Source organism: Triplophysa dalaica, chromosome 16 (assembly GCF_015846415.1).
Source record: "Triplophysa dalaica isolate WHDGS20190420 chromosome 16, ASM1584641v1, whole genome shotgun sequence".
In the NCBI taxonomy this organism is placed as follows: Eukaryota; Metazoa; Chordata; class Actinopteri; order Cypriniformes; family Nemacheilidae; genus Triplophysa; species Triplophysa dalaica.
Genome location: NC_079557.1, coordinates 3656612 through 3671725, shown reverse-complemented (window position 1 = coordinate 3671725; position 15114 = coordinate 3656612). Strand labels below are relative to the sequence as shown.

The 15114-nt window shown below is 39.3% G+C and overlaps 1 protein-coding gene across 1 annotated transcript in view; it reads left to right on the top strand.

Moving 5' to 3' along the window:
• The window catches only part of abca1b (ATP-binding cassette, sub-family A (ABC1), member 1B), a 30696-nt gene that overhangs the window by 7621 nt on the left and 7961 nt on the right, over positions 1-15114 (top strand). Inside the window, exons 6-28 of the mRNA XM_056768995.1 lie at positions 2648-2769; positions 3234-3425; positions 5195-5284; positions 6878-7118; positions 7288-7427; positions 7969-8085; positions 8185-8379; positions 8614-8819; positions 8906-9082; positions 9175-9397; positions 10603-10824; positions 11106-11421; positions 11773-11947; positions 12038-12169; positions 12264-12403; positions 12803-12940; positions 13029-13249; positions 13332-13407; positions 13489-13727; positions 13814-13862; positions 13954-14073; positions 14726-14874; positions 14961-15085. Of these exons, the coding sequence (XP_056624973.1) occupies positions 2648-2769; positions 3234-3425; positions 5195-5284; positions 6878-7118; positions 7288-7427; positions 7969-8085; positions 8185-8379; positions 8614-8819; positions 8906-9082; positions 9175-9397; positions 10603-10824; positions 11106-11421; positions 11773-11947; positions 12038-12169; positions 12264-12403; positions 12803-12940; positions 13029-13249; positions 13332-13407; positions 13489-13727; positions 13814-13862; positions 13954-14073; positions 14726-14874; positions 14961-15085 (3805 nt within the window). The remainder of the gene's footprint in view (positions 1-2647; positions 2770-3233; positions 3426-5194; positions 5285-6877; positions 7119-7287; positions 7428-7968; positions 8086-8184; positions 8380-8613; positions 8820-8905; positions 9083-9174; positions 9398-10602; positions 10825-11105; positions 11422-11772; positions 11948-12037; positions 12170-12263; positions 12404-12802; positions 12941-13028; positions 13250-13331; positions 13408-13488; positions 13728-13813; positions 13863-13953; positions 14074-14725; positions 14875-14960; positions 15086-15114) is intronic.

The window sequence follows — 15114 nt, the reverse complement described above, 5'->3', positions numbered from 1 at the left end:
AAAACAACAGAATTTCAAATACAAGACTAGATGAATTAAATGAATAGAACACCCCAAAATGAAAATGTTGTCACTAAAAGACTAGAATACAATGACCATGGGAGTCAATGGTGACCCCCAAATTGGCTTGGTCACAAAATTTTATTTAAATGTCATTTTTGGTTGAAATATTCCTTTAAGTAATCAAGAATCATTATAACCAAGTTACATTAATAACCAATAGTTTTAAGTTAATGATAAGACGCTGTAGATGCTGAGCTTTATATGAGAGCAAGAAAAAAAAATTGTGTCTTGATCTGTGTGACAATAGGAATGCTTTGAACTCACTACAGGGTTATTGTTGTTGCTTATCGTGGCTTCCGCATGCTGTGATCTCATTCAAATTTGTCTTTATTCTTTTCTGAGTATAAATAACATGAAAAAGCCAAGTTCATTGGGTTTAAGGCCATATTTAGTCCTTAAACCCATTCACACTAGATTATTTGCTACGATAAACGTACTCCTGGATTCAGAAAAATCAAACTTTCTTACCTTATTTCATTATCAGTTTTGTTAAAAAAATTATGAAGTCAGGTGATTTTAAAGCCAAAAAGAGAGTTGTATTTTAGATTTGAAGGATCACTAGATTTTCAGGACTGTTACTTTTCCTGGTGCCATGTTGCCCTTTCATGCTACTGGAAATAATTTTAAAGTTGGAATTGTTATTTAATAATTACGAGTTTGTCACTTTCAAGTTGTTTGTTGTGGTAAGGAAATAAAAGAATCAAGAATCATAAATGAACATTTATATTATTTCGCAAAGAGTGTAAACACTCTAATTTGGCATAAAGGTCATTTGGCTTAAAAGTTCAATATATAAATATAACATGGCTTGTATTTCAGTTATAGCTGTCCTGACAATTGAACTAAAGCCTGTGGCATACTTAGTTTTTATACGTGCACTACAGCTGAACACACAGCTTTGCAAAGTATACTGCTTTTGACTCACAAGTACACATGGGTTTTTGATGCACGCGCATTACGACATATTGCAATATCTCTCCTGGCCTACAGGGGTCAGGTTTTCATTTACTACCTTGAATCGATGCTCCCGGGACACAGTTGCCACCTGGTGGTTACTGTAAGAAAAGGAATGCGCATGCGCTACCAACAAGTACTTTGTAGGCGAGATAACAAAATTCAAGCGGTACGCGTACAGTTCGCGCCTACAATTCTGATGACTAGATTTGCACAAATGAAGGGAGCTATACTTCGGCCTTAAGTGTGCAGCCATTGCTTAGGAAACCCCCCAATTACGTAACACCACTACCATCTGGCCACTTATAAGAAGGCTAAACATGTATCACGTGACCGCACCACGGCTCATTTAGAATCTGTAGATCCACTCCCCTGTTGAAAAAACAGCATATATTGGGTTAGATATGTTTTGAGGCTGGTTGGACAAGGTAAACCAACTATGGACCAGCCAAGGACCAGCTAAAACCAGCACATGACCATCTTAAACCAGCACAAACCAGCATATGCTATTTTTTTCAACAGGGTCGGGTTACACATGCATGTACCTGCTTCAGGAAAGCTTTACAAATCACGGACTAGAAATTTACAGATAATCCCTGCATATCTACTTTCAGACTGTATTCGACTCCTCCCACCTTTTCCCTGTACAAAAAACTTGAATAGTTCTGGAATTTGCCACCTCCTGGGGGGTTCGCCCCCTCCTTATACAAGATGAGAGCGAACACGTTTCTAGCCTTTGTTTCCCTAAACAACACAAAGGGAAGACATAGAGACTGTTGGGCTGCTGTGAGTGAAGCTTATAACAGGTATTTGTTAGGCAGGTGTGAATGGCCACACTGTCCACGACCATACACATCGACAGGTATGACTTTGCAAATAGGATGGAGGAGGGGGTGTTGAGCTACACGGGTCTCAAGTCAACCACAATGGGGGACTTTTATTGTGGCAGATGATAAACCATTCAATAGACTTGGAAAGCATGAGGGACCCGTTACATATCTAAGGACAAGAACAACAACCTGGCAACTCTAAATCAATATAATAAACAGCCTAGCAACCATCAAGAAATCTGTTGGTGAATTTTGAATAGGCAAGCACCCATTTTCCTTAGAAAATGAAAAAAATCTAATTTCTTATACAATGTTCATAAGACGAAACTGCACGTATTGAAGAAGCAAGTTTATGCAACTTCCCCTTTCCCTGAATTTGTGGAAGGCCGTTTGACATTTAGGAATCGAGGCTGCCCATCTAGGGAATCACCTGATGAATCACCCGACGTTTCTCTCCACACCCAGGTACAGCGCACCACCTGGCCTGCTCAGACACGCACTTGAACTTTCCAAGAGGAATGAAATTTAAGCAGCGCACGAGAGTGTCTGTGTCTATAGCCCTAAAAATCAGCAAGTGAGCGCATGTACTCGAACAAAAGTCAGAGGCCTGGTATAGGTATTCCACATAAAAGCATACTGACGGATAAAGGGGTGCGTTCCGGAAATTAATCTCAAAATGTGGGGGTGGTTCTGCTGAAATGCACTCAAGTATCTGAAAACGATTAACTGCTGCCATTGTGCCACGGTTTTGAAAAGGTCTGGTTAACACGCACACAGTAACGTGGCGTATCTGTCCTCAGGTTTCAAGCTGAAGGACTTCCTACGGGAAAATGAGACCCTGTCCGCGTTCCTCCGGGAGAACGCCTCCTTTACCCAGCATTCTGTAGAGAACATTCTGGAAGCACAGGTGAATCTGGAAAAGGTGAGCAAGGAGCAAAATTATACTATGCATGTCTTCCCTTCACATTCAACTTCTTCGCTTTCAAAAGTGCACACGCTAAGCCAGTGACCCAAGCCTCACACTAACTGTATTATATTTACAGTGCATACAGTACATAGGGCATAGTCATTATTTTTCTAGGTCGGTCTTGATGTTCACCACATGCTGTTAAATGGCCCTTAGGAACCAGTTAAAGTGAGGAAACCAGCATGCATCTCAATTGTTGTCTGTAAATTGACAGCTGTTAGCCGCATGATGTGCCCTCAGGCCATAAACTTTATCTACACAACTTACAGTCCCGAGAAATGCATTCAAGACATCTAGGCTTAAATCCATTATAATGTCCTTCTCCTGAAAACAAACACATGGGTCTTTACGTCTCGCCGTCCCTTCTTACTGGCCCTCATCACAACGCCCTAAGTAATAGGTTCTGCTTGTGTTTTTAGGTCCTGATCAAAGGTTTTGGTGTCCATCTGAAAGATATGTGCAGCTCCGCCAAGCTTGAAGATTTTGTGACCATCTCGGATGAGGAGGTGGCTAGACGCACACAGGTCATCATCTGCTCATCTTCCAGCACCTGGTTAAACCAGGCTGAGAGCCACTTTAAGTCAAACCTGGATTTCCTTAAACCTCTAAGGGTAAGAAACACGGTACAATAATAATACAACAATAAATCTTTGATAAATGGATTCGTGCCTTTTCAAAACAGTACCTTGAAAAATATATGATGCACAAGAAGATATATTTTAAGATTGCATTGTGATAACTAATCCCCCGAGATAAGAATTTTTGTGTTTTTGCATACAGCTATGCAAATATTAAACTAATAATAAAATGTGTTAAAGGATGTCAAATTGAATAGGAAACATCCCTGGATACAATGAGATGGAGTCATTAAAGTCATAAAAATAATCACAACACAACACTTTAATGGTTCTAAAATAGATAAAATAGAAACAAATACAATAAATATCTGGTAGTGAACATTTTCTTGGCAGCGCCATCCAATTTTATCAGTGAACCGTGGTACTGCCAGAGTCCTTTTTGTAAGGGTGTCTGATCGGACACCTTTTATACGCCAGATGATTTAGTCAATGAAAATTATTAGATGCCATAAAACAAATGGGCACTTCAAGAAAACATCTGATTATAAGGTTCAAGAAAACTGGATACCTCCAGACACTGCGGCTTCGTTGTCAGAAACAGTGTTTATTAAACTGCTCGATAAAGTCCATTCAACTCGTGTCTAGAGGGGACAGAGATCATCATGTTATCTCATGCACCAGGTCAATAGCGTCCATCGCTCCTTCACTGCTGAAAAACAAGACCAGGTGACTTAATCATTGGCGTGCTCTATGCTATGAAACAAACACAAATCCATCATCAGATCACAGAGATACAGATAAAAGAACAAGGTTAGAGGGAGCGTGGGAGGATACAAGTTTTCGCCTGTCGCCCTACCCACCTTAACGTATAGCCCAGAGACACGGCTGAAACAAACAACATGTAATGACAGCTTCAGGACCTCTGTTTTGCTTTCCTGAACATTTAAAAGAAATGCAAACCCATAGATCACATTGATCACAGAGGCAGATTGTGAAACTTGGCAAGTAAAATGGAATAGTGTGATACCCCTGTACTTCAGCAGGTAAAGCAGGATTTTAGCAATTTTATTAGTCCCCCCCAAAAAAATATAAAATATAAGTAGAGTTTGGTTCCTAAATGAGATAACTCCATTTTTAAAGAATTGTTTTATTATGTTATCATGTTTTTATTGTGTATTATTGTTTTAGTATTTTTTTGTTATTATGACTTAAATCAAAACCTACCAACTCCAGTTTGATTGATATTAATTGAAATGCGCAGTAAAAAAAACGGATTTATCACATTTTGGAACCAAACTCTTCATATATATTTAAATGAACTGCAATATAGTTTTATGATAAAATGTCTACCATATACAAAACGGAATATATCGTAGATAAATAAATGGCTCTGGATGATGGGGCAGAGAATGTGTGGAAAGAATGTGGTGTCACGTAAAATTATGGTTATGTTTTTTATATTTTTACAGCTATGCAAATGAGATACTAAGAGAACGAGTCAGCACTAATAGCAACAAAAGATTTCATTTCACAGCCATAAAAAACAAGTGCTACACAGTACTGTAAATGACCTCCGGTTAATGTGACCTACAATGCACAAATGACCTGTTTAGCAAATATTTGATTAGATTAACAGATTAAAAAATATGTATGACCGTTGACCTTTTTCATGTATATTCTTGCAAGATCTTACTGTCCAAATGAAAGTTCTGTATTTGCACACGGTCATCTATAGTAACTTGCTTATGAAGACACACTGTGGGCTGTTTATACTGATTTAAAACTAATTCTGTTTCTTACAGCCAGATGTGAGGACAAACACCAGCGATGTCCGTCAAATTTCGAAAGCCACAGACAACCTTCTGGAAAGTTTGGGATCACTGGCTGCAGAGGTAAATCGAATGTTATCTACTAACTTTTAACAAACATTTAAGAACCAATGTCAGGCAATGTCACGACTCATGACTGTTGAAAACACCACGTAGTTTAACTGTAAATAAATGTCACTCATCCCTCACCCAAGCTATTTGCTTAAATGAGCCTGTGACGTAGCACTAAAGGTGTCACATGGGAAATGTCACTGAGTTTGGTACTGTCTTGGTTGCCAGCTGTTGCCGTGCACAGTGGGAGGAAGAGAAAGTTGTTTCAGCTCTCAGCTGGAGAGATATACAACCAGGCACAGCTGAACAAGCATACAGAGAGAGAGAGAGAGAGAGAGAGAGGTCAGCTTCTAAAAGCCACAGTAAAGTCGTCTGGTTTACAGTTAGATAGCTGTTCATGATTTGTCTACCCATACAAAAGCTTCTCTGTTTTCTGCTCAACAAAGAGGGAAACCTTTGGCTCCAGGTCTATACGGAAGAGAACATTAAACTCCTTTCTCAGGTTTTCTGGCTGTTCCTCCGCGTTGAGGCGTATGCTGAATTCCTGTAACCTTTCACTGTGTTGGCATGACACTACAACGCTCACTTTACCTCGAGCTCTGTTGAGAATACACTGAAAAAGACATTCTCATTTTCCATTTAAGACTGTCCAAGTATTTAATGTTTGAGACTTTTCAGGGATAATAACATGAATATGTGTGAGGTACCCAACTGGCAAACTATTTGGAAACCTCCCCTAGTCCCCTCTGCACTTTTATACAAAAGATAAGAAGCACGTGACATGGCTGCTGAGTCAGCGTAATGTGCACGTGGTTCATTCTGGACTTGAACAGGCCTGCAGTTGCCATGCGCCACACCTCATTTAAAATAAACGTCCAGGAAGAAAATCTCACTAACATAATAAATACTGCATACTGAGAATAAAAAATAAATAGGAAATAAGAAGCATTTTAAACAGTTGTATCTATTTAGTACTGCCATGATACACATATGTCAAGATGAGCATATTTTGCATCGAACTCTTCCAAGGCCAAAAAGATCCGCAGAGAACAACCACACAGACCTGAAGACAAAGCTTCCAGTTAATTGAGATGTGACAACAACATTTTTACTTCTTATGGTTGAATCAGTTTTTTGTGGGAATTACATTCAGGACATTCAGGAAAAATGAAAGGATTATCACGTGACAACGGTTTCCTTTTGTCTTGGTCAAAAAGCACAACCAGCTTTTCAAGGGTGTGTTTATTTGGTAGTTGTTTGTGGTTCCGTTTGACAGACCTTTGGGGGGATTAAGTCTCTGGATTGGGGATTGTAATGTACCGCCTCCAAACATGAGTTAGGCAATGCCAGCAAGACACTCAAAGACGAGGAAAGCAAGGCTAGCATTTAAACACACAACAATAACATTTTCCCTTATAAAGTCTGTTTGTCAGTCTGTCACCAGGAGACGTGTATATTCAAATTTCTTAAAAAACATGCACCAGCATAATGCTGAAATAGACACACCTGTTTAATAAAGCCTCCTGGGTAAATTTAATTACAAGTGCATGTCAATCATTTTAACTTGGCTCTGATTGAGATGGTAAAACCCTGTGATTCCCACAGCTGGCCAGTATGAGAAGCTGGAGCGATCTACGAAACGAGATCTTGTTTCTGACGGAAAACGCCACGGGTTCACCCACTATGATGTACCAGGCTGTGTCTCGCATCGTCTGTGGACACCCGGAGGGCGGCGGCCTCAAGATCAAATCCCTCAACTGGTACGAAGACAGCAACTTCCAGGCACTGTTCGGCAATCACAACAACAGCGATGATGATCCGGTCCCTGTTTATGACAACACCTCCAGTACGTCAAACCTACAGCAGCAAATACTCATGGTTTTCAATGAGCACACGGCACACTATAATCACGGCGCATAATAATACTAAAATGATTTATAATATAGTCTACGTTATTAATGTCTGCTGCATATTCAATTGAATTAAAGCTTATTTGTTTCAAATTATTTTTCTAGCTCCATATTGTAACAACATGATGAAGAATATGGAAACCAACCCCATCTCTCGTATGATCTGGAGAGCCTTAAAACCTCTTCTGATGGGGAAGATTCTCTACACTCCACATACACCTGCAACACAGAAGATCATTCATGAGGTAACTATCCAAATAAACACTTCAATGAACCATATGACGCATTCATGAATCAATGAGTCATATACTACATTAAACATATGACACATGAATGAATCAATGGATCATATCCTAAATGATTCATATGATGCATTAATGAATCAATAGATTACCTACATAAACCACATGATACATAAATAAATAAGTGATTCAGATGCCAAATGAACCATGGGATACACAAATCAACAGATCATATCCTACATGAACCATTTGGTATATGAATAAATCAATGAATCAGATCCTAAATGAACCTTAAGATGCATAATGAACCAATGAATCGCAGCCTACATGAACCATGTGACGCATTGATGAAGTAACGGATACATGAATGAATCTTTTGAATGAATGAATCAGTGAATCGTATTTAAAATAAACCATATCAAACATACATGAATCTGTATTTTCAACAACAACCAGATTTAACCAATGGAACTTCAGTTTTTGTATTTGTGTATTTTGTTTTGCTCGTGACACACAGTTATGTTTCTCGTGTCTTCATTACCAGGTCAATAAGACATTTCAGGAGCTCGGAATTCTTAGAGATTTAGGAGGAATGTGGGAAGAAACCAGGCCAAAGGTTTGGCACTTTATGGAGAACAGTGAAGAAATTAATCTAATGCGGGTACGTTACACTTCACTCTCATCACTGCCCCCACCTGGCCAGATGATGTCGTTTCCATGTGCTAATTTTATCTTCAATGTTTTCTTCTTCCAAACACAGACTCTACTACGAAACAACGTCACTGCGAATTTCTTCAGTGATAAGTTGGCCGGTACGCAGTGGAGTGTGGGGGATGTTGTGAGCTTCTTGTCCAAGCATTCTGAAGACACACGACCCCATGGAACGGCATTCACGTGGAGGGATGTCTTCAACGAGACAGACCAGGCCATTATGAGCATATCCCGTTTCATGGAGGTATGGAAATATACATTTTTTTTCAGTACTTGTCTCCTACGCTTTTCCCAGAAAACATCCATTCTCAACTGCGGTGTTGTCGGATACGTCCAAAGATAGCTGGAATAAAACGATGCTAAATGTAAAAAAAATTGCACTGCATTTCCAAAAAGAATCAAAAACAACATATTTAAGTCATTGCGGATGTTCACTAGCATAAAGAACATTACAATGAATTTGTAATTCTACTTACAGTGTGTAAATTTGGATAAACTGGAACCAGTGAGCACAGAAGAGAAACTGTTAAACGAATCCCTGAGTCTGCTGGATAACAGAAAGTTCTGGGCTGGAATTGTGTTTCTCGACATAACCCCCAACAGTTCAGAGCTCCCTCCACACGTCAATTACAAGATCCGCATGGACATCGACAATGTGGAACGCACAAACAAGATTAAAGATGGGTGAGTCAATGTTTTCTTTCTCAAAGATCGAAGGCTAGTGTGAAAGCTATATAGTCACATGCTCATGATGTCTTTCTATATGGCAGGTATTGGGACCCTGGTCCCAGGGCTGACCCTTTTGAAGATCTCCGGTACATTTGGGGAGGATTTTCATACCTTCAGGATATAATCGAACACAGTATTATCAGAGCACTTACTGGCTCAAAAGAGAAGACTGGTGTCTACATCCAACAGATGCCATACCCATGCTATGTAGATGACATGTAAGTACACACACACACACATACACACACACACACACACATTACACCGGGAACAAACTATACAGATTTCTGACCTTTCTTTTATGTTGTAGTTTTCTACGGATTATGAGTCGATCCATGCCTCTCTTCATGACTCTGGCTTGGATGTACTCGGTGGCTATCATCATCAAAGGTGTCGTCTACGAGAAGGAGGCCCGGCTCAAGGAGACCATGAGGATTATGGGATTGGACAATGGAATCTTGTGGCTCAGCTGGTTCATAAGTAGTTTGATTCCTCTACTGGTCAGTGCAGGACTGCTGGTTCTTCTACTCAAGGTACTAAAGGAATTCATCACACAAATTTTACTTACAAGGGTCACATGACACGGCTAAAACGAATATTATCGTTTGTTTTAGATGTAATGCAATGTGTCTACACGGTGCATGTTTGTATTTCCTCTTTGCCCTACCTCTCTGAAACACGCAGATTTTTTACAAAGCTCATGGCTCTGAAAAGCGAGGTGTGCTATGATTGGCCAGTTAACCAATGGGTAGTGATTGGTCGAATACTGCAAGTGTGTGAAGGAAATGTAACGCCTCTTACCATATTTGGAACATCAGGTTCCAGAGTAATTGTATGGACAGGTGCACCCACCTTACTTGCGTATACATTTGGGCGGTCTTAGTCAAATCATAGTATATAGCTTAATCAATATATGCATGGGCAATTTATGACACACCAAAGACACAGAAAAACACGTATTCGTGCCACATGACCCCTTTAAGATCTGTTTCAACCAGACAACATTCTTAACTAAACCATTCATCTATAATTTCAATCATGTTACTGATCAAAAATTCCAAAAGCAACAAAAGTGACATATATTTATAATCTAATGAATCTTGTATGTAAAAATAATTGAAAATATAATTTTAATAAAACAATAATAATAGTTATTTTTCTTAGATCTAGTTCTGCTTTTTCAACATAAACTTAATAAAATCAGATCTTTAGATTAAATCGCTGAAATTTTCATCATTTATTTAACCTTTCTTCTCAGAGGAAAATGTTATTGCTCAGAGGTTGATCTTTCACAGCTCAGGAGATTTTATAGAGTTCTCGACAGTTGTGTTTTATCTTAGCATCGACTTAGTCTCAGATGTTTCTCCTAAAATTACTCAATTGAATATAAACAAACAAGACAATAGATTATAGTTGTGTAAAATGAATGTAGATTAATAAATAATGATAACAAATAATCTGGATTTGGATAAATGTGATGAGAAATGTTTCATATTGAGTTCATATTGAGATCTTCAAAAAAGATTGACTTTTGATTGCAGACTTGACAAATCTGAGCACAATTTGTGACATTGTTGAGATCCCTTCTTAAACTCAGACATTTGTGAGATTTCTGGGCTTTTTTTCTCAGGAGAAATATTTAGAATGCAGATGAAACGGTTTCATTCGATCTCCATCTAATTTCAACGATGTCTAGGAGGAAAAAGTACTTATGTCTTGATTTGAATCTTCTTCACAGATGGGTAATCTCCTGCCATACAGTGACCCCGGCGTTGTCTTCCTCTTCCTCGTATCATTTGCCGTAGTAACCATCATGCAGTGCTTCCTCATCAGTACGGCGTTCGCTCGTGCTAACCTGGCAGCCGCCTGCGGGGGCATTATATACTTCACCCTTTATCTGCCTTATGTACTCTGCGTGGCTTGGCAAGACTACGTGGGCTTCACTGCCAAAGTCATCGCCGTGAGTTGACGACTTCTTACATCATCAACCTGATTACAAAGTGCACATGTATGTGTGTAGAGTCACTGTTTGTTGCTGTGCTGCCCCAGTAGATTAGGTTATCTTGTATTACATGAGAAAAGTCATTTATGCTACTTTCTTTATCTAGAATGATTTACAGGTGCTATGAATGAATGTGTCTGATGTCACAAACTTTAGAAATTACTACGATGCAAAAGCCCCTTTAAGACTATTTACTTTCTATTTATATTCTTTACGTCTGACGTCTTGCGTCTTTGCAGAGCTTGCTGTCTCCCGTGGCCTTTGGCTTTGGTTGTGAATATTTCGCTCTGTTTGAGGAGCAAGGGATTGGCATTCAATGGAACAACCTCTTCACCAGCCCAATGGAAGAAGATGACTACAACCTCACCACCTGCCTCTTACTCATGTACTTTGATGCCTTCTTGTATGGCGTCATGACCTGGTACATAGAGGCTGTGTTCCCGGGACAGTATGGCATTCCCAGGCCCTGGTACTTCCCGTTCACTAAATCCTACTGGTTTGGAGAGAACAACACAAATAATACCACTGTTCATGGAAAGAAGGGCAATTCTGGAGGTAGACGCTCCTCTTTCGTCATTTATTAAAAGCGTTTGAATTATTAAAAGTTTATGTCACGTTTCAAAATACTCAAAAGTCAAAAGTTTGAACGCACCTGATCATTCTTTATCTCTTACTATATTCCACATTTTGGAATAACAGTCATCAGAATAATAGAATTCAATAATATAATACAAAACTAACCAAAGATGTTGAGCTCTTGACATTTTCTTAACCAATTCTCAACATTATTGAAGGTGTTTTCATGTATAACAGACATTTTTTGGCAAGTAAACCACAAAATTATTCAAGTGTGTTCAAAGCAGGATTAACAACAGCATGAAATTAATGCTTACGTTGTTTTTAAAGCCGTTTGCATTGAAGAGGAACCTACTCACCTTGAGCTTGGAGTTTACATTGAGAATCTAGTGAAGGTGTATCGTCACGGCAGGAAGTTGGCGGTGGACGGTTTGACGCTCGGCTTCTATGAGGGGCAGATAACCTCATTCCTCGGCCACAACGGTGCTGGAAAAACCACAACAATGTAAGTTAACATGTCAACAAAGAGCATTATATTAATCATTTCACAGTTACTGACCATAAGCTCCCGCTTTCTTCCATGCAATGCTTTCAGGTCGATTCTGACGGGCCTCTTCCCTCCGACCTCCGGCACCGCTTACATCATGGGGAAAGACATCCGCTCAGAGCTGAGCTCCATCAGACAGAGCCTCGGTGTGTGTCCACAACACAACGTCCTCTTCAGCATGTAAGTGCCTTCTTTAGAAACACAAACAGATTGATGACTGACGCATCCGTAGAGTTAGGCGAATGATAATGTTGATTGACTTGGGATGTGTCAGGTTGACAGTGGAGGAGCATATCTGGTTCTACGCCCGTCTGAAGGGTCTGTCAGAGGAGGAGGTGAAGGCTGAGATGGAGCAGATCTTGAGCGACACCGGCCTTCCACATAAACGCAAATCGAGGACAAGTCAGTTGTCAGGTGTGTGCCTATGTGATCTTTAGAGCTGGCGTCTTATAGTTAACTAAAACTATTTCGACATTTGACATCAAATAAAATATTATTTGAAAACTCAATGAAAATTAGAATTGATGGAACTGAAATAAGTTAAGGCAGGAAAATTGTTAACTGTAAATAAATAGAAAAAAACTATTAAGTCAGAACTACACTTAACTTGAAATGAAAACAAAGTAAAAATATAATAAAATATAAAATATATATAAAAAAAATACTAAAATTAATAACAAACAACTAAAACTTTGAAAATTATACAATTATATAATTATGAAAGCAAAAAATATAAACACTTAAAATATTAATACAACTTTAAAGTTTGGTTTGGATGCAAACTTACATTCTCTCTTTTGTGATCTTTCACAGGTGGTATGCAAAGGAAACTCTCCGTAGCCCTTGCGTTCGTTGGTGGGTCAAAGGTGGTCATTCTGGACGAGCCGACCGCTGGTGTGGACCCGTACGCTCGCAGAGGCATCTGGGACCTTCTTCTTAAGTATCGTGCAGGTAATCCACTCTTTCATTTTGAACATCATAATTAATATTTCTTTATAAAATCAGAACTGACCAAACTGACCACTTTGGGTTTTTTTAGGTCGTACCATCCTCCTTTCCACCCATCACATGGATGAGGCGGACATTCTGGGCGATCGCATTGCCATCATCTCCCATGGAAAGCTTTGCTGCGTGGGCTCCTCTCTCTTTCTGAAGACGCATCTGGGAACGGGATACTATCTTACTCTGGTGAAGAAGAACGCAGAAGCTTCTCTCAGCTCCTGCAGAAACTCAAGCAGCACTGTGTCTTTTGTTAAAAAAGTAAGAACTTAATGATGTAAACTTAATGAAGAATAGATCAACGGTTAAGCTTGACCAAACTATTGTTTCATTGGTTCGCCAGGAAGACGATACATCAGAGAGCAGTTCAGATGCTGGTCTTGGAAGCGACCAGGAGAGCGAAGCCGCCACAGCGATCGGTAAAACACGACCAAACCTCAGCATCTTGTAAATCTTCAATTAGTCCTATGCACTCAAGACTTACTCAACCTTCAATGCAGGAACTACATGGCCTGAATCTCCCGTCGTTCCTGTAGATGTGTCCCTCATCACCAGTATGATCCTCAAGCACGTTACTGCTGCCCGAATGGTGGAGGATCTTGGTCACGAGATCACATATGTGTTGCCGTACGAGTCTGCCAAAAATGGTGCTTTTGTTAAACTCTTCCACGACCTGGACGACCGCCTCGCTGACCTGGGCATTTCAAGCTATGGAGTTTCAGACACCACACTTGAAGAGGTGCAGTGTTCTCCGTCTCGCCTTTTATCTGCAATCAATATGAATATTATGAAAGTTATTTACGCTCTCTCTCTCTCTCTTTATAGATTTTCCTTAAAGTGGCAAAAGATAGCGGGGTTGACACAGAAATCTCTGGTATATTTCTTGCTCATTTACAGCCTGAATAAACCGTACAAAGTACAAAGGCAGTGTAAAGAGCAAAGATTTTATTGTGTTTTTGTTATAGATGGAACTTTGCCGATACGCAGACGCAGACAACATGCATTTGGTGCGGACCATCAGAGCTGCCTCAAACCCCAGACTGAAGATGACAATTCTGACAGCAACGATTCTGATGCTGACCCAGGTACACCAGCCACAACAATGTATTTGTTTCTACAGTATTCCTGTACTGACACAGATCATGGGAACACGTTATAAAACCTGCTTGGAATGCACTGTAACACTTAGATAAATGCATCTGCAAAATGAAAATGAAAAAAAGATTTTCATTTCAAATCGGTATTTGTAGACATAAAGTCATCCAACAGCAATGTGAAAGACTGACAGTATGACAAGACACATAAAAACTGTCATAAAATTCCAGGTTATCACACACAAAAAAAGTGAATATGAACTTATTTTAACAGTATTTAAGGTCTAAAAGAATACAGATCATCTTTCCTGTAATTTAACCCGTTTCTCCTGTTTTCATTTTCTGCAACAAAATGCAAATAGAAACAATATTTTTATTTGAAATTTGGGAGAAATACGGTTAGTAGTTACCAGAATGAAACAAAATAAGCATTTTACCTAAACACATACGTATAAATAGTAAATTCAGAAAAACTGAAAAAGGTCTTTAAAATGGTCTATTAATATTTTTCCGCGGATGTATGTCATTTTATTATAATGAGACTCCAAAAAAGTCTCTTTTTAAAAGTTTACCATCATATTGATTCAATTTCATCGGTTTTCAATGCCCTGTTTCTTAACTTGCATTATTTCTTTTCTCACAGAAGCCAAAGAGACCGATCATTTGAGTGTTGTGGACGGTAAAGGATCATATCAAGTGAAGGGATGGAGTCTAAAGAGGCAGCAGTTTGTGGCTTTATTATGGAAAAGATTTCTTTACGCTCGTCGGTCAAGGAAAGGCTTCTTTGCGCAGGTAAATAAATGCTTCTTAAGTATGAGAAATGCAGTCAATGAAAAAATGCAGTTCAGTTTTAAGAAACTTAAAAAAAATTCTTGCAGATTGTTCTTCCTGCTGTGTTTGTATGCATCGCCCTTGTCTTCAGTCTTATCGTTCCCCCTTTTGGAAAATATCCCAGTCTGGCTCTGAATCCATGGATGTATGAGGAGCAATTCACTTTCATCAGGTACATACAGACACCATTAGTCCACATGA